Raw genomic sequence first — 25,806 nt, 5'->3', positions numbered from 1 at the left:
GTAAGCTCAACTAATTTCTGATCTATTGGTACCAAGATCAACTCAATATGCTCAGTAGTTCCAAAGTTATTAACTAAAACGTCTTTTTTCTAAACTCAAAAAATTTTTCATTTATAGGTTCCACCTAACTTTTTCCGCAAATCTGGTCCTTTCGACCTGAAAATTATTGATCCGAGCTCAGAAAGCTTATACTCTTCTAGTTCAATGCAAAAGACCCGATCTAAAACGCTTTTGTGGAAAAAATTTGCGAAAAACTATGCTACCTGGACCCCTCCGGATTGATGAATCCACCAAATCAAACACGTTATGTCCGATTTCACTGCAACCCGGAAGGCTTTCGGGTAGCGGGTTTTAAAACTTGTAGATTCACTAATGGACGTTGTCCGAACAACTATTTTTACTGTTGTAACTCAAAAATTTCAAAAAATTTTCTAAATTTATAGTGTTTCGTTTTCTCACAAATCACGAAAATTCGGTTTTTGGTTCCAAAATAGTTCCAACCACTTCCGAACTAAACTTAACCGGTTCTATCTATTGTGGTAGTGCAGTTACGATGTAACACACTAACTTATCGCTTTTTTCCGTTTGAAAAAATATCGATATTTCAAAAATCGCGACTTATAGGGGGGATCAAAATATCGCTATTTTGACCCTAAAAACCGGTCTGTTTTCGTTGTTTTTCACTGAAAAACGATATAAGACTATTAATATAGGCTATATAAATAATAATATTAGTAATACTATACCCCTCCGGGTTTCCTTAATATCCGAATTAAGGTGCTTAACTCGGATATTCGCAGTTTGGTGAAGGGTCACTACAGTGCAGCACTGTCGAGCCCCCCACAGATTACTATCTTACTTTTTGTACCAAAAGGGATACAAAACTTGTTAACGATACCCAACAGTCGATTGTTGTCGTCGTTGAGCCTCTTCTTGTTGCTCCTTGTACTGCTTGCCGGATCGGTCTTCACCCAAGACCCTTCCGAATTGAGCGCAAATCAGCTGACCCTTCCGGATTGAGCGCAATTTATCATTAACCTGCTTAAATGCTCAAATAACCCTACAGTACAAGCCTCACAAACGGGCTACAAAACTGATCGTAACGATCCTGACTGATATAAATGCCTGTAACAACAATATATCTATCAACAACAAACGGGGGGGTTGGATCACATCTTGTCTGGGGGGATGATTTCTACTGATTTTTTACTTTTTTACTGTTTTTGGTTTTTTCGGTTATTTTTTTATGTTTTTTTGTTTTTCTTGGGTACTACACTACTTTTTGTTTGGTTTTACTTATATCTTTAAGTGTTTTTGGTCACAAACCACTCAGGGGATGAGGGGTTCGCGATTCCCCCCACCCTTCCTGGTTCGTGAATTTTCGGTCTTAACTAGGTTAAAAAACTATTCACGGTAATCCGGAAGGCTTCCGCGTTCCGAACTACCCTTCCGCCCCGGCGGTTTAGGCCTATTAAGGGCGTTAATGTGAGCATCCGCTCGGCGCGGAGTGCTCGTTAACGGTTCTGCCGGTCATGATGTTAAAAAAAGAATAACACCCAGGAGCGCCATAAAAACATGTATGTAACATTCGCCCGGAAGATACATATCGACGGATAACAAAACTAAGTCTTAAGACGACTGGCTAACGTCTAAACAGAGCTTTGCATGCTTTTCACCGTCTCTACCAAGCCAGTACTTTCCGGTGGTCTTTCTAACATCGGGTCGACAAAAACGTTACTGTTCTCCGGCTTCGACCAGAACGCTCAAATTAACTTAATTACATGCAAATAGTGAGCTCATGGCTGGGTCTCAGTATCCCCAGACCACGAGGTCACTCCTAAAAACAGGGTTACTACTTATTATATTACTATTGTTTTTGTTCAGTAGATAAAAATCATCATCTCCATCGAAGATGGATCAACCCTTTCCCCCAACTCCTAGCTTCTCATCCTTATCAAAATGAATCTAGATATTAATTAAATTCAAGTCAGGACATGACAGGAAGCTAAAAGTTTATGCAACAGGATAAAAGTTCTAGTTCTTTTACCCTTCCGGATTGACGAATCCGCTTAATCAAGCTCGTTAATCTTGATTTCCTCCTAATCCGGAAGGCTGTCTCTTACCCTTCACCGTTGTTCGCAACGGCCTTGCAACTATTGTAGCAGCACAATAGTTGCAACTCGGAACGTCCTCTGCTATTCCTGCAATCTGCTGCTGTTTTTCAATCACGATTATCGTTGTTATCGTCAGCGCAACTAATGTTGTTATTTTTTCTCTCTCGTTTTTTGTTAAAATGGCCGTTTCAGCATTTCTCAGAAATGTGACGTCATCATTCGAATTTTTGAAATTTTAAAATACTAGAATATTCCAGCCCTCACCGTCTGGCCAAACGTTCCAATAACGCTCTTAGTTCTTAAAAACCAACAATCCGGAAGGCTTACTGCTAAAATTCCGAATTCTGCAGAGATTGCATTTTTCACATTCTGGTCGAATGTCACATTACTAAATGTGGAGCTTTTCTTGAGTTCCTTTATGCGGATTATTGAAATAAAAGGTTTGTGATCAAGTTTTGGTGCAGTAAATACGTCGAGTGGTAGGATGTCGATTATTTCAACCTGGTTGCTAACTAAGTCAAGGACTAAGTCAAGTATATTAGCGTTTGTTGTTTTGAAATGATTAATTTGAGTTAAGATTAATTCATCTATTTTGTCAAGTATACATTGATGGAGCGGTTCTGAGGTTCGAATGGACCAGTCAATTGAAGAAAGATTAAAGTCTCCCTTTTTTATACGATGATTTGCATTGCAGTTCGACAAGAAGTCCATTAGCTGACAAATACGGAAGGACTCCAAATAATATTTTCTCTGAAATGATTTCTCTAGTCATGGAGGTGCAGCAAATGCAGCTCAAATTTTCTTCGTGGTCGCTGCTTTGGTTTAGGTTGCTACATTTTACATGCATGTAGGCTGCGCATGTTGTGCACCAAATTGCACGGCCGCGTAGGTTGTTGTTACATATCATACAATGAGTTTGATCAGACATTATAGGAGGAGGAATGGTGTCGTCAGATTATCAAGAGAATATAGAATTAGTATAAGCAAGAAAGTTTTTAGAGAATCCATTACCAAAGAACGAAAAGTGGATGCCGTCTCGGCAGAACCTTTGAGCGGGTAGATTTTAATTAAGATTGGGCGAAACAAAGAGTGTGCGTGGATGAACAAATAATTAATTAAATTAAACAGCTCATGGTTTTGAATAAAGAATTTGCAACTAACATCATAGAGGTTCAAATTTCTTGAGTTGAATTTTCGTTCGCAATTTTAAGAAAGTTATCCACTTTTATCTTCTGTTGTTATTTGATTTTTTGCTGATTTTTTATTCAAGAAAATAACGTTAAGGTGACCAGGGTTCTTTCATTGTTTTCTGTGCCATTCTGCCAGATGACACAGCACAACCTTCCGGCGACGTAAAAAAGAACGACTAAAGGCCTTATGAACGAAAAAGTGTTGCGAAGGAGGGTCAGAATGTTCTAGAATTTTTATTTTTAAAATTTCGATTGAAGAGTGGACATTTCTGAGAAATAGAAAAAGACGGCCATTTTGAGCCAAGAAGTGACGAAAATAAGAACAACGACAGAAATTATGAAGAACAGTCTTATCTGAGACGAAAAATACGAAGCCTCTTATCGTGGCAATAACACACGATAAGAACCTTAGCGACGGAAATTTGTGGAGGAGGCTTCAGTGGAGGAAGAAATATACCACGGGACCCTTCCGGGACACGAAAAATAAGAGATAAGAGTGTTATCTCAAGAATATTACGGGAGCGGAGGCTTGGTCCCCAGAGACTGTCTATGTGAAGGGACTGTATAGACTGACTGCATAGCTGCTATAATGTCATAGATCTTAATTAACACCGTTATTATTTAATATTTCAGAGCATGAGTAGCTAGAAAAAGGAAAGGGTCAATCCATCTCTATTGGATTTAATATAGAACTGTCACACAAAAACATGTTAAAATAGGTTGTTCGAGCCGTGTTTTTAATGACAATCACGTAGTCTGAGGATCCGAGACTCAGCTATGTGGTTGTGTTCGCATGTAAACGAAAGCTGATCAAAAGTCGTTTGACTGATGGACTAAAAATGGTAACTTTTTACTTTGCCCTAGACAGACCAGAAAATCAACTGGCAAGGTCGAGACGGTGAAAAACGAGTAGAATTAAGGTAACTGACGCCTGCCAGTCGTTAATAGGTACTTTTTCTACGCTCCGTCGCTGTGTGATATTTGGGCGAATGTTACATTCATTGCTTCAGATGGCATGTTTGGTATAAACTTCAAAATGCGTGCATGAGGACTGTGATGTAAGGCAGTTTTATTTAAAATTTTCCTGTCACCATTTACAACCGTTAAAGAACAGCAGGCGTTTTCAATTTTTTGAAGACATATCCTCATTCTCTTTTCTGAAATTTACCCAATCAGCTTTACAAAAATGAGTGATTTCTCTTTGGGCTATTCTACTATAATTTTAACGCAAGTTGTTATCTTGATTTTGAACTGTGATTGGAGCCTAGACGAGCTCTGTCCTCCAATTTGAGTTCATTGCTAGGTTTGGTCAAGATGTTCGTCATTATTGTTGTTTAGCTGTAAGTTCTGGTGCTTAATCATTTCTTCAATGATGAACGCTACAACTCCGGATTTGCCACCCTCAACCGGGAAATTTGTTGGCCAAAATCTGGTGTTCTAGGGGGGACTTCAAAGGTTGAATTAAGCATCTTCGCCTGTATTGCAGCAACTTTTTCAAAAGAAGTATGATACTATCTTTTTTTGACTTTGGCGTTTAGCGTTATGTTGGAGTAATTTGAAATTGGAAGGAGGAGGGGAAGTTTGTTTATTAGCTATATACCAAAGAAAAATGAGAAAAAAGCTCAATTTTATGAATTGGTTAAAACCGACAGTTGATACAGCGATATTTTAGAAAAACGTGCTTGATTTGATGAAGTTGGAGTAATTTTTGGTTGAATTGTGAGGAGGTCCCAAATAAACTCTGCCATTTGTTGATTGCATTGGAAATTTTGAATTGGCTTTCTCTGAAAACTGGATTAAGATTTTGCGTTTTTCTTTGGAAAAAAAAATTCACCAAGGTTTGCAGATTTGCGGTCTTTAAGAACGGAGAAAAATGTTCTCCGACTAGATTTGTTTCCCGCTCTAGATTTGGAGATGGTAATATAATCTAGGTTAAATTATAAAAGGGGCCCTTCCGTTTAGGTACGGCCGTGCACAAGCTGGATAGAGCCCATATCAGCATTATATAAACACATCAGTAAGCAATATTGCAGGAATTTAAGTCAAGTCAGCATTTGATGCATTGTCATTGAAGGTATTTACTTCAACCATCCCTCCTCTATAATAGCACTAATTGAATTGTCTATGAATTGAGTCTTACGCAGTGATCTGCACCCGCGTATAAAAAGGATAGCGCTCCTGAGCAGCGCGAAGCTTATCTTAGTTTTTTGTATAGTTTATTGTTTCTGAGTAGTTTCCATGCCTCTTTTCACAAAGTTTTTCAGCTATGCGCAGCCAAAAATGAGCAAGCAGAAGCTGCTCTGTTTGACTTGTAAAACTCTCTGTTTGTATTTTGAGTTTTTAGTGATTCGTGGTACTTATAGGCGTCTTTCAGTAGTCTTCGTGAAGTTTTTGCGTGTGGGTTGAAGACTTTGACATCAAGGAATGTTCAGCATAATCCTGAGCCCCATAAGACGATTGCTTCAACATCTAGTCGAGCGTCTTCACCAGTTGTGGTTGAATTGTTGACAAAGCTCTCGCCTTGCAACGACTGCTCAGATTTCAAGATCATAGCAAACCTTGCTCATGAGGTTGGCAAAAGTATCTCTGATTTCGTCATGCCTCATGTGGGTGTATCCTTTCTTTGCACAGTGAAGGGCGTGGGTGGGTAAGATCAAAAGATTTACCACATGCACATGTGAGTGGAATGTTAGTTGGTTACCATCCATATCTGAGATAAATTCCATCCCGGAATTCGGATTTTTTAGGTTGAAATATTATTTGCTAGTTGGCAGTGCGTTTAACCAGTTTGAGGATCCTTTTTCGGAGCTAGCTCATATGCGTATTTTCACTGTCGCTCAACTTGTTCAAAAAGTTAGTTCTCTTTTGGTTTGTTCTTTCAGTTTTTAGTGTTTTGATTTTTGTGTAGACTTTTTTTGCTCAGATATAGCTCTTAATCGGTCGTATGTGTCTAAAACTGACGATGTTTTAAATGACGATTCTAAGAAGTTCTCATAGTAAGAAAGTAGCTTGATTTTTAGACCACCCATTTTCAGTGGCAAAGAAGCGATGTCTCTAAGTTGATGGCTAATATTATCTTTACCAATTAAGTTTGGAATGAGATTTTCCTGCGGTATCTTCTCGTAGGCCTGCATGTTTTCTGTGGTATTGGGGGGTAGTTCTAGCTAAAAACGATCTTTTTCCTGTACCCCTTTAGTGTAACAGTAGTACACGTTTTTTAAAGAATTTTTCGCGATCTTGCAAAGTTTTTTTTCAGTATTTTGTTATGTTCTTCGAACTGGGTTTCTAAGAAAGTCTTACATTCATTCTCGGATCCTAGTACTCTGGCCCCTTTTTTCATTTCAATTTTGATATTTTTGAATAATTTTATCGCCTCATTGTATTTTTCATCTTTTACAATGAGCTGGCATTTCGATGCCTTTACATGATATCCAAACTTTTTTCCGTGTTTGATAATATTGTCAAGAACTGTTTGCAAGCTTTTCAAATTTCCGAATGCGTTCCCATTGTCTGCATACCATTTCTGAGTTGAGCTGTTATCGTTGACTAGTTTTATTAAAGGTAAATTGGCCATTGCCAATGAGTCTCCTTGTGTGGTTCCTTCTCTAGATAGGATAACTTTTTTTTACGAAGAGTATGGATGGATTAGAGTATGAGTTCTCTATAGCGGGCAGTATTGAAGAGCATATTTTTTCAATGTTTTTCAAAGCCAGGTTCCGGTTTAGGGAGTTAAATGCAATTCCGCGTCTATCAGTAAAATTGCGGAATCTGTTTTCTCGTATTGCTTCCTAAGCGTGTGAATTGTATATTTGATGCCACATTTTTGGCCAAGGCATAGTTGGCGAATCGATCCAAATACCATAAGTTTGCTTTTTAAGCTTTTAGGATGGTTCTACGTATTATTCTGGTGATAACTTCGCCTATTCCAATTGGCCTAACTCCCGGGTTTTTATCAAGTGAAATTAGTCAACAGGCATTATATGGTTCGAGCAGCTCAGAAAATAGTTTTCCTGTCGATATTTTCTGTGCAATTTTGGCTAGTGTTTTGATGTTTCAACTGAATGTTGACCAAAGTGCTTTAGTATGCGTCTCCACTCCTTTGCATCCAGTCCTGAGGGTCCATCAGAACCATGTGCTGTCATGGCAGCCTTCCTAATTTTCTGGGCATTTAATTGGTCGAATGTGGATGAGTGCAAAAGGATTGTATCTTCGGAGCATGATCTAATATAGTTGTTGTTTATTGGCTCCGCGGGAGGGTGTTTCCCAATGAGGATTTTCTCAACAGTGACCTTTGACGGTTTCCTCGAGTGAGAGAACTGCCTTGGAGATGTCAGTTAATTTAGCAATAGCACTCGATCTTTTTCCGGTGTTCATTAATTTATTCAGTTTCTACTTTCTTTTTTTTTACTTTTTACCAAGTGCATTTGTAGCGCTTTTCCTTCGTCCAGTTCGCCCTCATGCCATTGCGCAAACCTTCTTGCTATAGTTTTGGATTTCGAACCATCACTCTCCGATTTGGTTTTGCATAGCATGAAGTCAGGAAATATCATTGTTGCGTGCATTGCGTGTGTGTTTTCTTGTGTTTCAATTAATGAGTTGAGGGTTCTATTTAGAGTTTCTATGAAGTAAAACCTGTTTTTTTGAAAGTTAATTCTCTGTTTTAGCGAGGATCTTGAAGACCGGTTTCCAGTGCACTACTTTGCTGTAGATTGCTCTCATTTTATCTTTTAGTTCAGGTGTGGGATTTGACCATGAGTCGAGTGTGGCTGTTAGTTTCGTTGCTGTTTGCAATTGCAGGATTTTGATCGTTGGTCGAAGGAGCTTGTTGAGAATGAGTTGGAGGGACTTGAATGTCAGTTGAAGTGTTTTCTGTAGTCATGGAGGTGCAGCAAATGCAGCTGAAATTGTCATCGTGGTCGCTGCATCGGTTAAGGTCGCCACATTTTACATACATGTAGGCTGCGCATGTTGTGCACCAAATTCCCCGGCCGCGTAGGTCGTTGTTACATATGATACAATGTGTTTGATCAGACATTATAGGAGGAGGAACGGTGTCGTCAGATTATCAAGAGAATATAGAATTAGTATCAGAAGAAAATTTGTAAAGAATTCATTACCAAAGAACGAGAAGTGGATGCCGTCTCGGCAGAACCTTTGAGCGGGTAGATTTTAATTAAGATTGGGCGAAACAAAGAGTGTGCGTGGATGAACAAATAATTAATTAAATTAAACAGCTCATGGTTATGAATAAAGAGTTTGCAACTAACATAATTATTATAGGAGCTTTGGGTTGTTTTGGGGATGATTAGGGTTTTGGACTGGAACTTGTTTGTAATTGAATTGATTAAGTTTTTCCACTTAAGCTCAATTTCTCGTGGATGCACATTATTATCATTATACCTGGTGTTAATGGTTTTTGTTTTGAGGCTCTTTGGTCTGTATTGATTCGTACAGATTTTGGAGTGTGGCGCCCTGGTAAGAGTGAATTGTAGATTTTACTAGAGCTGGTTTGATATATTTTGTTCTTGATGTGCCAATTACAAGCTTCCCTGAGAAGTCAAGTATGCGCCTTGCCTGGAATCGGGGAATCCACCTGAAACACAGACAGCGAAGGCAACGGAGAAGCTCTTAACGTGGAAAGATGGGGGGATGGTTGGGAAATGAATTCATTTTAAATCTGAGAGTTTGAAAAAAAACGAAAAAGTGATAGGTAGGAACGGTACAACCTGTGTTTTTGTTGAAGGGTAGTTCCAACTGCTCACTCCTTCTTGCTTCTAGATACGCCAGGGAAGCTTCACTCGCCTACGGCTGGGACGGTGAGATTTGGTAAGGTAATCAGAAGAGCAAAGCCCAGCGCGCATATGATATGAAAACACACAAGCTATTTAAGAATTTTAACACAAAAATTAGGCTAATATAATCGTGGGCTATAATATAATCGATAGATAATCGTAGGCTATTATATAATCGATGGTAATATAATCGTGGAAATTAAAATCGTAATGATTTTTTTTAATTTTGAAGAATAAAGCATAGTTGGTATAGTTTAGCTGGTAGCAGAAGATTTAACATCGATAAATTTTCATTCTAATCGGATGAACCATTTATCAATTTGACTGCCTTTCTCTGAAAACTTCCATAATGCATAACTTCATAATTTTCCGATGCCAAGTACATGAATTTTATAATGATATGGAGCTCACACGAAAAATATATATTTGCAGTTCCGTGTAAACAGTCGAGTTTAATTAATACTGTTAACCAGCAAGTTTAAATACTAGTCTCTGTTGACTTAAGTGAGATAGAAGTAAGAGCTTGTGTAGTTATTGGTCGGCACATTCTCCATATTTGAAACTTTTATTTCACACATGAGGGCTTTTAATTTTTGTATACTGAAGATAAAGTGCGGTCTGTATTTAGACAACCGCGTGTTCCTACTCGTCAGTAAGCAGACAAATACTGTATGAACCAATCAGAATCGAGATGAGAAAGCAAGTTTCCAAATTAAATAATAATTATTTATTAGTTTCTTCCTTGTCTCGATTCTGATTGGTTAATACAGTATTTGCCTGCTTACTGACGAAAAGGAATATGCGATTGTCTAAACACGGCTACATAACCACTGTAGATGGACCTAACCTCCGTAGTGTCATCAAACGGAATACAGTTTGTTTCGGTATATAGTTGAGATGGAGGGCTTGGGTATATTTCAGTGCCTGCTACGACTAACGTCATGAGCAGGGCCGTAAGTAATCCCGCCATAGGAATTGGAGACAGATTAGCTGGGTCGTTCATGTGCCGCGTCAAAAACACGTTGTTGTCTTCAAATCTTGAGGAATTTGATAGATGGATCTTGCTTCCGATCCAGATGGACCGGAAATGGTTCTGCCACTGAAAGGCGTCCATCCTCCAGAATCATCAAAAGTTGTCGGCATTGTTACCGCTCCGTGAATTTTTTTATTCAAATTTAACTATCAGATCTAGTTTTTCTGGACATTTCAAAACTTTGGACGTGGTGACATCATTAGCAATTTATGTACGTTAATTTGTCATGCTTGTTTTTGTTGTATCGGAGGTGGTGCCAATCTCTGCCCTACCTCTGTATTACTCTTTTTCTGCATTATATTTTGTTCTGTTTGAAAGTAACTTAAAGTTTTTCTAAAAAGATGAGAGTTTTGTACTTTCATAAAAAATAAGACATTGAAAACAGAAAAAATCGCTTGAAGGAAATTTTTCAGGATTGGTTGCTAATAAGGTTAAATGTTTCCTTGAATGGAATGTATTTGGGATTGGATGCGCTTTGCACTCCTCTTGTCTAACCTCTTCTTATCAAAAATTAGTTTTCAATTTTGAGTTTAGGTCTAAGAAAAGTAAACATTTCAAAAAACGTCTTACAACTTGAATAGAAATTGAAACAGTTTTACAAGTTCGTTGATAGTTTTGTTGGTTTCCATTTTCCAGGACCTTTCTAATTTTGGGCTAGATTACTTTGTTTTGATTAGATGCGGAGTATTTTCAGGCATTTTTTTGGAAAGTTTTTAGATAAAGATGGACCCGCCAGTTCGCTATGATCCTGGTCCTCCGGGATATCCCTTGATAAGAGTCAGACTAGGCTATGATCAAGATATATTCGCACCAAATGAGGAATATAATGCAATAATTTCGAACAATCATCCAATGCTGCCGCCCTACTTTTATGCAGCACTTGGGATTGGAATTTGCTTATCAGTTGCTTGGGGAGTCGTTGAAGGCATATTGGCCTTAGCTGGGGCGAAGGAGCTGCGGAAGGTCCGGGAAACTTTAATTGAGAGAAAGATAAAGAAAGTTCCAAATGAAATAAAGTCTCTCGACGCCGATTACAGGCTGATGGACAAGAAAAAGTTTCTCTCAGCTGCTTGCTTCTACACGGTTAATTATTCTTTCAAGCTTAACATAAATAGCTAAAGTTTGTTTCTGTGAGAGGAAGAGATTTTGGATGCTTTTGGACATTTGCAAGATTTGTTTAGAAGCCTCCCAGAGTCGATGCAGCTTGTCAAGGTGGTTCGAGTGAGGCAGAATTGGACGCAACAGAAGAGCAATATCTTGAACTGATCCGACGCTTACAAGCTAACTCGCTAGATCACTTTACACGAAAAATCACTGGAACCTTAATTGTAGCTTGTATTATAAGCAACAAACAGCTCTTAAAAGGAATCATCATTGCAGTTCTTAGTGATGTGAGTAGAAGCATGGGTAAGAAACGACTCTTGGACCTCTACAACGAGCACGAAGTTGTTTTTAATTTAACCTCAACTTGGTTCTTGAATTCTTTCTACGATGAAATGATAACTAACGGAAGCGATGTCTTGCCGAGTGTGTGGATGACGTTGGTGAAGCTCCACGAGACAAGTAAAATGGGATACTTGGGAACCCTTGATCCCACCTTCCTTCCATCTGAGTATTGTCTCTTTAGGTATTTCTTACACATTTCTGCTTCATATCTGCTGATGCTCAATTCTTGAAATTCGAATAAAACTACTTCTTATTTCATTTGAGGTAGTATTTAAATTTTTAAATCGTTTTGAAAAAATGCTGATTTTTCTCTCGGAGTTGTCGGTTTCGTCTTATATTCTGTCAGCTGATTTTCCGTTTTTTTTTAAATTGAAATTCATTTTGTCTAGTGCGCTTTTCCAGTAGTTTTTTTTAAAGCTTTTTTTTTAAAAAAATTTGTCTCGAACAGTTCCTGGTTGATAAAAAACAGGTATTATGAAAATTTATGGGATTTGCTTTTTATAACACTTGAGACGATTTGGATTTTTTCAGTTTTTCTCAAAAACTGCCTGAACACTTAGTTCAAATAGATACACCGCCCAGTCCTTTGTCTGTCCACATAATTTTCTAGTGTTTTTCTATTTTATCCCATTTTCTATAGCCCTCACAAAATTGTGGGAGGAGCTTTTAACCCATCTGAAGTTTATGGTTCATTGGAAAACATGGGTTGGAGGAGAACTACCCCTGCTTAAGCGGCTACGCACAATTTTTTGTTATCTAAAAGTTATGGCATTCAGAAAAGTCACTTTTTTGATTTTTTGACAGTTGTTTTTTGAAACTTTTCTCGAAAACTAATCTTCCAATTCTCAGATTTTGTGTTCAACCAAAAGAACAGGTTTTGGAGACCTCTCCTGCATATGCTGCTGTGCTCAGTTTTTGAATCATGCGCAGTGTCCCATCATGTGCGGCTATGCTCAGTTTTTGCTCAGAACAAAATAAGTTATTGCCCTCGAAAAGTCAAATTTTTGGTTCTTTAAGCGTTTTTCCAGGTTTTTCTTTAAAACTAACATCCTTAACTTCAGATTTTGGTTTCAATCTGAAACAAAAATGGGATATTGTTAGCTCCACTGCATAAGCGGATGTCCCGTAAACTTCCTCAGAAAAAAGTTTCTGGCCTTCGGAAAAGTTTTTGACCTTTGGGAACTTGTTTTTTCTCAAATACTACACTGTTAGAGTTTCTGTCGTTTCTTTTTCGGTTGCCGCTCAGTGATGTCAAATCTTTTTAAGGCTGTTTTTGATCGTCATCCTATGCAACATGAAATTTTTGTAGCTGAATTTTTTATTTTTTCAAATAAGTTTTGTAACCTAACTTTTAGAATCTTTTGTCTTTTCTAATCATTATCGTGCAGCGCAATGTGTCTTTTGTGTCCCAAGTGTTGCGAAGCTGCGCTTTGACGATGCGTAAAAATTTTATAGCTTTGACTCTTTTGACTACGTTTTGTTGTCGGCTCAAGGTGGTTTGATCCAAGTGTTTTTTTTTCGACTCAGCTGACGCTCGCTCAATGTTTATCAAGGCTTTTAACATATCTAACTGCACGTATTTCTTACTTTACGCCTATATCGCTAACTGCATGTATTTCTTTTATTATACAAGCTATCACGCTTGTAAATAACTTTTAAATAGAACCACCTTTTAGATCATTTCAAGTAGTAATTAATTTTTCAATATTCTTGAAAAAGTGTTCATTTTTTCGGATTCGTGGTTTTCATCCTAATTCCTATCGGCTCATTTTCCGTTTTTTTTCCAGACGCATTTTGTATTTTGTGGTACTCTTTTCAAGCCGCTTTTTCCATTGCTTGTGTTTTTGTTTCAATCAAACTGTTTTTTTTTTAAATAATTTAAAGTTGTTCGGTAGTTAGTAAATTTACCAACTCTGATTTTAGATAATTTTTTGGTTAAACGGGTTCAGCTTGCGTTATATTGGCTTAGTCAACCTATTTTGCGTAGATTCAAGGGGGATCTTTTTTTTGAGTGTTTCAGGAGGACTGTAAAAATTTCAAGTTTGAAAATTTGATAGCTCTAAGTTTTTCTATGACATTTGTTTCCTTAGTTGCCAGCCGGTCAAAGATTTTTTTATGATTGGTAGGGGGTGTTTATGAACATTTTTCGAGCTTATGGTAAGAACGTTTTAATAATGGTGTTGGGTGTTTTTTCGACTTATTTCAAGTAACTTTTAAGCTCGTTTTTCAGAAAAAAAAAATTGATTTACTTTACAATATTGGCTGCACTCTCCTGCACAATATCGGCTAAGGGAGTATGCTCGAGACCGGTCAGCACCTGTTTTTTTTAATCCTAAAATTTTAAGTATCAAAACCTGATCGGCCTATGGGTCTGCTTATGGTTTGTCGACTTGGTTGCCACCTTTATTTACCTTTCTCGTGCTGTATGATATTATATTGTAATTGAAAACTTTTTTGTAATTCGTACACTTATGTGAGCAAGTGTCTTGTAATCGGGATATAGACTTTTTTCCCGTAAACAGCTTTTCTTACACATTTGGAATTGAAATGATGTTGCTTTTTTTTATCAAACGGTAGCAACCTCCAGGCCTGATCGCACTTGGTCTAGTGGTAATGCGGTTGCCTTTAAAACCTTGTATCAGGGTCCCGGCCGATCCTTGTTTTTTTCTGTGTCTGAAATTGTTTGTTTTCCGTGAAAAAAGATTAGGTTGATTAAAATTTGTCGGCTTCGAGCCCCGGCCGAACCTTGCTTTTTTTTCTGTGCCTGAAATCGTTTTTTTTTTGCGTAAAAAAAGATAAGGTTGATTAAAATTTGTCGGCTTATGTTTTGGCTTGTTTTCTCGCGCTTAATCTATTTTCATTGTAGACTCAAGTGTCGTTGATTAACACCTTTAGTTTTTTGAAGTTACTAATTGACTGGTGTATTTTCCGTTTTTTTTGTTTTAGTTTTCGCTTAGAAATTTTATTTGGCCTAAATGATTTCGGCTATTGTTTTGTCGGTTTAGTGAAGTTACATTGCATCGGTATAAGGATAAAAAGGAATATTCATGTTTTTACGCTGGCGATAAGTAAGAGTTTATAATAAATCAGATCGGCTGGTAGTATAAAAAATAGAAGTTTGAACTTCTAAATCGCTCTGAAATTTTTTTGACAATTTCAATTGACAATTTTTGTTTTCTGTTTAATTGGCGTCTAATCACGCGTTCTCGGCCTGGTGGACACTGGGAAATACCAAAAGCTTGCGTAATGCTAGCAGTTGTGTTTCTCGTCTGTTTTTCTGAAATAGTTTTTCGTATTTCCAAAAATGTGTTGATTTGTTTATTACAACCATTTTCTTTGGTATTTTTGTTTTCGGATCAATTCGCGTATAACCACGTGTTGTTTGTTTAGTGGTAGCACGGAAAAAACTAAAAGCTCGCTTTATGTTAGTGGTTGTTAAAGCTAGTGGCTCCGCATCGTCTCGTTGATATTTGTGATTTTGTTCTTCTGAAGTTTTTTTCACCTTCAAAATCTATTAAGTAGTCGATGAACGTAGTTTAGACTCCTATATAGGTCTCGATGATTTTTTTGGATTTCAGGAAAAGTCTTGAAATTTGCTCACGCTCAAATTTGATTTTTTTTTGTGGTTTGACTTTGGTTTTTTTCAAGTTTTTTTTTGTTTAAAGGATGGCAAACGTTTTAGTTTGCAAGGTTTGTTTGTATTTTAAGTTCACTTTTTAGAGCTTTTTTGTCGTTTTCTGGCTAGTTTTTGCGAAACGCAGCGCTACCACTGTGTAAAAGAAAGGCATCTACACTATCGGACACTAGAAGTATAAAGGTCACAAAAAACGTGATCGACTTCTAGTTTTGAAAGTGGTATTTCCCAGCAAATTAAAAGCTTATTGTTGATCGTTTTCTCTAATTGGGTTAGTTTTATCAAAAAAGCGCCAATCAAAAATTTTTCTGAAAATTCAAAGAGCTTGAAGGCCATTTATCTTTTTTGAAATTCGATAATTGCGTTTTTTTTTAAAAAAGCTGCATATAGTAATTTTTGCTTGTTTCTTTGCGTTCATTGACTCTTTTCCAGCTGTCTGTTGGCTATGGTTCAAAATTTTGTCTCATTTCTATTGGCTAGCTTGCAATGCTGAGCTTGCCTTGTTTCGCAAGTGATGCGAAGGTCTGCTTCGCCTGTGTGTATAATTTATTTCATATGGTGATATCCAGTGATAAATTGTCTAGCTTATTTCTACGTTTTTTATTTTCTTCTGAGACAGATTACCCTGGCGTGATAGGAACCTGAGATTACTGCCCGAAACTTGTTTTGTACACTTGCGAGATAAATTGTGTTGCAAGCGGGAAGCAGACTTCATTTCCAGTAAACATTTTAGAAAATGGGGAGAAACTTTGTTTTCAGGTGTGTTTTAGTTTTTCTTTTTGTTGTCCTTGCAAAATTAGGTACCACAAATAAACATCGGACTGGGTTGATTTATATATCATATTAAAATCGTTTTAGTAGTGATTCAAACCACAATACGTTTCGAAATCAATCAAATAAAACAAGCGAGCAGGCTTACAACAGCTGAATTATGCCCAATTTAAGACCTTAAAACTTATTTTTAAGCAAGTAAAACTAGTTTTAGGAGTTTTTAGCTTCATTTTGGGAACCAAAAACGTCAAAAAGTGCACTGTTTCTGCAAAAAAGATTTTTAAAAACTTTTTTTGTTTTTCTAGTCATCTTTCTACAAAAATTTTTGTCCAATTTGCGTATATAATTTTGATTCTATAGTATGCCCAAATTATATTTTTACGTCAGATCATGTTATCACACCAAGCAGAAAAAACTACACTAATTTGGAAAAAAAAAACGTTCTAAACCGTAGTTTTCTAAAAAAAAAAAACTATGGTCGGAACATTCTGTGCCCCTAAGGTCTCAAAATGTCTCTTTTGAAGGGCAAAAATTGTTTATTAGTTTTAGAACATTTCAGAACGGTTTTTGTCTAAAAATTTCAAGGTTAAAACTTTATCGCTCAATATTTTTGTGACAAAAATATTTGTAGTTTTTTTTTCTTTTGGTAGTCTACCAAAGATTTGTCGTCTACCAAAGATTTGTCGGCTCAGTGGTCACTCGTTACATGATACTAAAAACTGATTTGATGCTGTTAGTTGTGTTGCTACTGTTTTTCGACTGTGTGATTTTCGTCTTTGTTTCTCTTCGCTAGCTTGCAATGCTACACTTGCGCTGTGCGTCGTCTCGATTGATGGAAAGCTCCGCTTAGCCTCTGTCTTAGCTCATCGCTCTCAAAACATAACTCTGAAGTCGTGAGTTATCTGCAGTTATTACATCTTCGTTACTTGATTTGCCTCATTAACAGTTTCTTTCTTTTCAAAGTACATACTGGAACAGGGATAGCTGGTTGCTCTGCAATTAGATTAAGTTTTGAATTATCTTAATGAATTATTTGAATTGAATCAAAAGTAAAGACTTTTTTGGGGACAAAATGCATAAAAATAAGAAATTTTTTCATTTTCGTTTTAAGTAACTGTTGTTTTTTGATAAATAATGACTGAATTAAGTGAAAAACTGCACGAATGAGAAATAATAATAGCTAAAATATTGATCAACTTGTAGTAGAATTAAAGTGACAAGATTAGACTCTTCCAAATTAGTCTGATCAAAAAACGTCTAAATTAATCTGAAAACCTAAAATAAGGGATTGTTTACAAACTTTCATTTTACAATCCAAATCACGACGAAATGTCCTTTAATTTTACTTGACTTTACCTCTTTCGAGCTTTCTTTGAGGTAGCCAAAATTTGCTGGGGAAAAAAGCGACCCGAATCTTATGATCCATTTCACTCTCCGAGTGGTCGGAATAAAAATCTGTTCAACCAAGTTGTTTTGTGAGTTTAGAGAGGAAGTGATTTACTACCCACTGGCAGTGAAAGTGTACGAGGACTCCAGTTGCAGCACAGTGGCCAATTTCACTTTTCTCTCCTCTGACAGTTACTCTGAGGCTGAGCGGAAAGCGGCCATGTTAGTCTATAGATCAATGAAGGCATCTGAAATGCCGAAACACCTCCAGTTGTATATGGAGTGCACCGAAGATGAAACAAGTAAGTGTTCCACTTTTCCGAGGAGCGAAGTTTTATAAGCTAATATTCAGAATTTTTGCAAGAGTTAGATAGTCTTCTAAAATCAATTTTAGTTTTAAATGACATTTGGAAATCAATTATTTTTGTACTTGTCCGTAATATCATCTGTGATTTTAAACCGTGATACTAATGGAAGTATTAATTTACCTGCGACAGGTCAAACTAATATTAATTTTGCTAATAATTACCATTTAGAGATTTTATGCAAAAATCTAATCGTTTTCTACCAGGTGAAACACTTCAATGTGACATGTTGGCAGTGTCTAACAGATATCAGGACTTGTACTCAAAGTAGGGCGCAGTTTTTGTCGTTGTTGCAAACTTTGGTTTAAATTTCTGTTAAAGTTGGGTTGATGTGAAGTTTCAGGGATAAGTTCAAGAGAATTTATCCCTGAAATGTTCAATTTTAATGTTCAAGAGAATATTCAGCGAGATTTGGGATGGTATTCATCAGCGGACTTAGCTCATAGGGTCAAACAGGTCAAACTAATATTAAGTGTTTTGTTTGCCTGAAACACTCTTTTTAGATGTTCTTTTGTTTTTTTTTTCGCTTTATTTTTTTGCACCAAAACCGACACGTAATCTTTCATCTTGACTTCATACATTAAAAAAAAATCCGCCCGTTTTGTTCAGGAGATCCGCTCGAAAACTCTCTTCTCTAGAAGTGTTTTTACAGAGCAGCTTTAGTCTACTGTGCTTAATTCGCTGTGGTTCGATAATTACCGGAGGAAGGAGGGGTTCGACATATTCTGGACAAAAAAGACGTTTGTTCATGCATGGGGATTTCCCCCGAATAAAACAATTTCTCTGGTATAACTTGCCTTTTCTTGTCGTCAGACAACTGATGTATACAACTTTTTTGTTGGTAGGCAAAACAACAGTGCCGATGTGCAACAGTGCCGAAAACATAAAGTTCTTCAACAGCGCCGAAAATTATTTTGACTCAATCCAAATCTGTATCAAACACTTGAACTCAAAATCCGCTAAAGGTAAATTTAAAATTTTGTCCAGTTTATTTGATACCAGTTTAGTGTGGGAACAAACAAAAGTTCCCCAAGCACGGCGTCATAGTTTTGGTGAACAAACATTTAGTTAGTAATTGCCAAACGTTCTTTTCGGTTTTGCTTCGAGCGGGTAGTAGACTTTTTTCCCGTAAACAACTTTTTCCACAGGACTTATCGACTCCTGGTGGTACCTTGGTTCAAAACGAATTCAATTTTCTTACTGTATCCTGCACACTTAGTCTGGAGGTAATGAATACGCCTGGAAATGCAAAGGTCCTGGGTTTGAGTCTGACCAGGACCTATTTTTTAAACGGTGAAAGTTTCGGTTCAAAAAATTTTGGCCTATTATTTGTCAGCTCATGTGTTGTCGGCTTAGTTGTCAGATCTTAGAATCGTTTATTTTTTATGCAAAGAATTTCATTGTAGTTGTTTTGCTTTTTTTAAATCTTTTTGAAAATCCGGCGGAATCGTAATATGTTGTTTACATTGGTTGTAATTTTACCAGCTCGATTTGTTAAAATCTCGTTTTTTTAATTTTTTTTCTTGATCGGTTTCGGCTTATTTTATATCTACTTAGTGGCCCCAATTTGCATCGTTTGATGACCGAAGAAAGTTTTTACGTGCGTGTGAATTCTGAGGAGAATGGGGCTCAAATTTTTTTTAGGAATTTTTTGGCATAAGGGTTTCTGCTAAGGTTTTTTCTGTTTTGTTACCGCTTGGTAAGTTTTGTTCTGATGCTATTTTTGCACTCTATTGTCATGGCATGTTGTTTTTTTAAACTATCTTCAAACATTTTGATAGATTGGTTGTATATATAGCTATAAAACATCGATATTACTTTTTTGCTGATGATTTTTCGGTTTTCGATTTAGCTCTCGGTTTAATTTCCAAACTGTCTTTACCACCTTGATTTCAGTACCTTTATGGCTTTCGTGGATACTATTTGGGTAGTACATGTATATTTTCCAACAAAAATTTTTGCCTAACAATTTTGGTTGATTTTCAGCTAATTGGCTGTCTGCTTTAATTCTGTCGGCTTATTTATCTAATGCTGCGTTTCGTACGAAGTTTTGATATTGTTTATGAGAGCGTTGAGACATTATCCCCTGATTTAATTGTTCGGATGCTCAAACTTAACCCCACTTAGAACTCTTCGAAAAAATTTAAATAAATTTGAACTTGAAAAAAATATATATTTTTTTCCATCATTTGGTCCGTCATTTGGATCCAAGAAAGCTACAGAGACAGTATCATTCTTATATTTTCATTTTTAAAATGATATTATCAGTGTCAATTATGAGATAGGAAGCATATGAGTTACTAGTCTTTGTAGTTCTTTTGAGTTTTCATCAATTATCAGATCCAAAACTATTTTTACACTTGCGAGAGCAAGTGTCTGGTAATTGGCAACTAGACTTTTTCCCCGGACCTTTTTTTTAGTAGATATAAATCTGAATTTTTCCGGGAAAAGTTGTATTGTCTGACTATTGCTTGTCTGCTTATTTTTTCAGTTCATTTCCTGTGTTAAAAAGAAGGCAAACTCCACAAGTGATCAGCGGAATTGTAAAGGTCACGAAAAACGTGACCTACCTCTAGTTTCGAAAGTGGAATCAATTTTTAGCGAAATTAAGTTTTTACCTATTGATCAATTTTCTCAATTTGGGTTAGTTTCATCAAAAAAGGGTCAATCAAAAATTACTAGATATTCAAATATCTTTCAGGCCATATGTGTTGTTTCTTTAAATGTCGAAAGTTGAGCTTGTTATAAAAAAAACAAGTCGGATGTTTTTTTCTTTACTTTGTTCATTGAATTTTTTCCAACTTTTAGTTGGCTAGGTTTTGATCTGTTGTTTGGATCTTGTTAATTGTATGGCGCCTCCCTTATTGAGAAAGAATTGAACAGTTATATACTAACTACAGCTTATACGAATTTTGTACCTTGTAACGAATCCCCCGTTTTGCAAAAGGGGGAGTTATTTAGCAAGATCCGACGGTTTCTGGAAACATTTTCGACTGTCATGGTTCAAAAGTCACCAAATTTTTCAAAAGATATCCGTTTTGGTCACAATCGCTCAAATGGTTGGTGATATATTATAAATTATTTCAGTACCGTTTATCTGAGACGCTCCTGTCAAAAACTATTAGTAAATTGCATCACTTTTGTTGTAGAATATTTCACATGGAAAATCTGCTCATTCCGAAGCAAGCGGTGTTCTATGTGAAGCCAGAAGAGGAAGCTCCGAGTAGAGTCGCCAAGGATCCGGAAGCATACGACAGATTCCTCATGTGCGAACCAGTCAGGAAGTCAGATAAGAAGACGGACCGAAAGGTCCACTTGGTTTCCAGCCCTTCAGCTGTTGAGATATGCCAGGAGAAGATGTTGCCGTATGTTGTGTACTTGTTCGCCAAAATCCTAAAGTATAGGTGAGTTGATTCTCCTTATGCTTTTAAAGCTAGAATAATTTGAGAATTATTTTATTTAATAGCTTAGGTAAAGTTTCAAAACGCTCATTGAGTGTAAATAAACGAGAGGCTTCCACTTTTTTTGGTAGTGTTCATTTCAAATTTACTATTAAAATGCAGAAATGTCGTGAAGGTAAAAAATGGGAGTTGAGAAAATTTCAATGTGGTTTGACCAGTTTTATCACTCGCAATGAAAGAAGAGACTTGATTGTGTTTGTAGCGAGATTTCTGAAATAGTTCGAACTCTAATGGTGCTATGTGACTCAGCTGGAGACAAAACACAGAAACTTAAGAAGGCAGTTTTTGGACACTGTTGGATGGTGCTTATTTCAAACTTGCACCATCTGATTGACTTCTCGCCCTCGGACGGAGCAAAAAGAGACTTGGTGTTCATCGGAAGGTAATATTATGATTATTATTGTGGTTTCTGTGATTTTGGAGAGGATCTGAAAGGCTATCCAGTCTCTCTAAGCAGAGTCCGTTTCTAATATTTCCCCACATTCCAGACTGAGTTATTTTGTTGACACTGTCATTGCCGTGGCAGGGTATCCATTACCAGATCTGGCAATCTTCAAGTGAACACCCTACTACTAGGCTAAGTGCCTCTTTATATCGACAAACAGATATCGAAACAGCACATTTATAGGCTTGACAATGCAATCTGAATTCTAAAAAGTGCACGAAGGGCATGGTGTATCAAATACTCATAAAAATAGCAATTAACATAGATGTGAATATATTGCCTGTTATTGCTTTCCCTCCTGGTTTAATGGTCTAAATTACTTGGGTCTTCTGAAAGCGAAATTTTTTCGCTGAGTAGTGTGCGGTAATTTTACATAACTAAATGGCAAAAAAAGTTTAAAATGCACGGCGGCCACATAGCTATTCTTCAGTGGGTGTGGGATTTTATATGCAATGTTTCACGGAACTAAAAAGCAATAAATTCTGATTATATTGGATTGCGACAAAATGTTGCTTTTTCTTATCGCGACGAATTTCCGTCTGCAACTAATTGTTGCCATGCCTTAAAGTGTGGGAAATGCAGATTAAAAGGGTAAAGAATTGAGCCAAGTGAGAAAAGAATAAACACATAATTTTGTTCGCTATTGTAGGTGTTTTGCGGAGTGTCTGTGGGATGGACGTCGCGACTACCTAACCAAATATGACCAACTGCTGTCGTGTTCCCAGAACCTCCCTAGTCTGCAAAGAGTTCGAGTGAGTCCAAGACTACACTGAGGCGTAATATTTTAATTGATAATAAACGAATTGGGTTTTCTTTCATTACGGTCGATGCTCTTTTTCTGTTTCTCGAAAAAGATTTGAAATGGTGAAAACATGTTTTGACTTTTCGTTTAAGCTCATAATCTGATTCATTGAAAAATTGGACGGCAAAATACAATCTCCGATAATTAATTGCAAAGAAATGGAGCTCGACTCAAAGTTTCAAAAGTGGTTTTTATTTTTGGATAAAAGACCTGGATAAAAAATATATTGATTCGGTGTTCTCAATTTGATTCGATGAAAATTCAGACTCTTATATATGCCGTGATTATACTTGCCAGCTTTAGCGAGCGTAGTGTAATAGTACCAGTGTTCTTTTTTTACAACCCAAGTCGCAAATACTGGTGCCGCTTAGACATTCGATTACTAATGAGTTAACACAGTTGATGCTTTTTAATTCATCAAATGAACCGGAAAAAGCTTTTTTTAAGCAACAGTACATAATTACAGCAGCGAAATTTAGTGGGAGTTAGTGTAATAGTGCGACTATTCTTTTTTTCTGACCTGAGTCGCAAATATTGGTGTCACTTTTGGTGCCACCTTAACGGCTTTTTGATAGCATGTGCTTAACATTCGATTATTAATAAGTAGACACATTTGATGCATTTCTCCTTGTTCAAATGATAGAAAGAAAGCTATCTATATATCTCTCAATTTTTTGAAATGCATAATTTATATATAATGCGGATTAATGCTTTCCAATTTTTTATATGCAAACTTAGCGTGGGTACCTTCAGTCTGATATATTCTAAATAATTACTTGCAAATTTGTGTCCATCTGTATTTGGTGCCACTTTTGCTGCATTGCATTGGCAATTTAATTGCATATGTAGCTGCTTTGTTTATGGCTTTTGTTAGTAAATGGTCAAGGGCCTGTGGGCCAGATGCGTCGAAAAGGCGCTCTAACTCTCCTGGCTGTAGGATGGAATCCGCCACAGCAAAATTTTTAATTTTCAAGTTTTGTTTCTATTTTATCACTTTTTAGAGCTGTTTTTTTTTTGTCGTTTTCGCGCTAGTGTTTGCGAAATGCAGCGCTACCTCTGTGTACAAGGAAGGCACCTCCACTATCGGACACTAGAAGTGTAAAGATCACAAAAAACGTGGTCGACTTCTAGTTTTGAAAATGCAATTTAGTTTTCAGATTTCCCAGTGGATGAAAATCTAACTTTTGATCCAGTGTCAATCATAAATTGTTCTACAAACTCGAAAAATTGTAGAAAATGCTTAAAATTCGAAAAAATTTTGTTTTTTTTTGTAGGAAAATGAAGTTAATAGAATTGCCAAATAAAAACTTCGGTCAAGAAATGGTTTTATTATTTCCTTCTTTATTTTGCGGCTTGATTCGTGATTTTTTTTTTGCTGTAAGGAAGGAACAACGCTCTTCAATTACGAAACTCCCGGAGGAATTATAAATTACTCAGCCGAATATAAAAAATTACGCCTTGATTTAGTTTTCTCAAAGTGGGTCAATTCTATGATTTGAAAGTTCAATTATAAAGAAATTCTTGATTTTTTTTCTGAAATTCAAAAACTTAAAATTGTTTAGTGAATGGTTTTTTTTGGTTTCTTTTTTTTTCGTTTTCGCTGAGTTAATCGGCTTTTTTCTAACTTTCTGTTTGCTAAGTTTGAATTTTTTTCGATAAGCTTTTTTTCGGCTTTCATTCAGCTGGCTGTGCCTTGTACTTGTTATCACAGTTGCTGTTGTTGCTAATTGAATCAAACATTTCTGTTGTGCTTTCAGAAATCACTCGGATCCCCTGACAGCTTGTCCGTGAAGGAAACGGGGAGTAACATGTCGTCTGTCGGAGAATCAGTTTTTGACGCCAAGGAAGCGTTCAAAGTGTTGAACAATTGTTTCAGAATGCATGAACGCAATTTGAATCAAGCTGCCGAGCTGAGGTTAAGTGTATTATTGTTAAGATTCAAATAACAAGTCTTAAGTATTAAGAGCTAGTTTATAGAAAGTCATTGAGAGAACGTATTCAACAAGAAGCAGAGAAACGCAAATTTGCGATTTCACCTTGAGATAATTTTATTTGTTTTAGGGGTATGCGCCGGAAGGGAGAAAAGCAATTTGGCGATTAAGTGAAAAAATTTGGAACAAAAACATTCAGATAATATGGAAGATGTTTTAATCTAGTGGCATCGGACTTGAAATTTTCTGAATGAGGCTTCTTGTTCATATATGAAGTGAACATCTCTTTAGCTATGAAGAACTGGCGAACAAAAAATGAGAACATCAATGAGGAACTATTGTTGTGTTTTTGTTTGTTGATGTTACTTTTGATGTTCTTTTTTGATATATAATGACCTCTTGTGAAATACTCGGTTTAAACAATTTAAGCACTTTTTGATGTTTCCAACTCGCTTGTATCTCACGACGATCAAGAGATGAGTGCAGCTGAAGGTAAATGTAAACTAATTTTTACCCTTGTGGTAAGCAAAGGTGTTGTAATCGCGTACTAGACATTTTTTCCTGTAAACAAGCTTGTTGAAATAAGAATTTGATGGCAAATTTACCAAGTTGCGCTCGTGGCTGCTGTACAGCTTCTGCTTACATGTTATTGATGTGTACGGTAAGCGTTCTTTGATTTTCAGTTGTTTCTTTCGTCGAAAACAGATAATAACTTCTTAGTTTTTAGTCTTACTGGGTGGCAGTTTTGATTCGGCCGGTGTATATATGTGCGCGTCAAACTCCACAATTCGTAAAAAAAAACGTTTTTAAACACTTGAAATAATGTGTATTTTCTCGGCAAAATCACTCCGGAGATTTCGTAACATAACGATATTTTTAACATACTTTATCATTGTTAACATCGGCCAGAAACATCTGAATAACTCGAAGCAAGCTGTTAAATGGCCATTATTTGTCCTTCAGACAAATCGCTCTTTTTGCCGGTCAGCCTTAATAAAGGCTGAACCAAATTAGAGCGAAAAGACGGTTAACATAGGTTTTTTTTTGGGGGGGGGGGGGGGGAGTTCGACACTGGTTACGGAGCGTCCCATCAAGTTCGGAGCATATTTGAGTTCTCGGAAGGAAGTGACCTAGGCGGGATTCGAACCGGCGCCGAACCCGCCGGGACGCACCCTGTATACGCTCGGCTATTGTCCCTATATGCATTTATATTTTGGTTCATTTTATATGCTACATTTATACTCGTTGCATTTGCGCTGCCTCATCCTCCACCCCTAAACAAGGAAGAACGGTCGGGCGGGTCAGTTCGCTCGTAACGGTCTTTATGTCGGGGTATCTCGCGCATCCGTCCTTGCCATAGTGCAGTCTTACGATACGTGCGAGTGGATAATGTCCACGTGGAGTGTCAGGCTATGACCCAAACCAAGTCGCCGGCT

At 36.9% G+C, this 25,806-nt stretch overlaps 1 protein-coding gene across 2 annotated transcripts; it reads left to right on the top strand.

Moving 5' to 3' along the window:
- The first annotated feature begins 10,834 nt into the window (after nt 1-10,834).
- On the top strand, nt 10,835-24,804 carry LOC134844831 (uncharacterized). 2 transcript variants are annotated; one of them, XM_063861645.1, is made up of 8 exons: nt 10,835-11,212; nt 11,311-11,756; nt 17,466-17,668; nt 20,881-21,135; nt 21,395-21,574; nt 22,287-22,389; nt 24,197-24,354; nt 24,501-24,804. In XM_063861645.1, the coding sequence occupies exons 4-8, from the start codon at nt 20,891-20,893 to the stop codon at nt 24,538-24,540; spliced, it is 726 nt and encodes a 241-aa protein (XP_063717715.1). In that variant the 5' UTR covers nt 10,835-11,212; nt 11,311-11,756; nt 17,466-17,668; nt 20,881-20,890; the 3' UTR covers nt 24,541-24,804. The 2 variants fall into 2 exon arrangements, with proteins under 2 accessions (XP_063717715.1, XP_063717717.1); XM_063861647.1 differs by lacking the exons at nt 10,835-11,212; nt 11,311-11,756 and having other exon boundaries at nt 17,135-17,668.
- The last annotated feature ends 1,002 nt before the right edge of the window (nt 24,805-25,806 follow it).

The sequence above is a fragment of the Symsagittifera roscoffensis genome, chromosome 4, assembly GCF_963678635.1.
Source record: "Symsagittifera roscoffensis chromosome 4, txSymRosc1.1, whole genome shotgun sequence".
Taxonomy (NCBI): domain Eukaryota; kingdom Metazoa; phylum Xenacoelomorpha; order Acoela; family Convolutidae; genus Symsagittifera; species Symsagittifera roscoffensis.
Note: the sequence above shows the minus strand (reverse complement) of the source record. Positions and strands in the feature narration are given on the sequence as shown.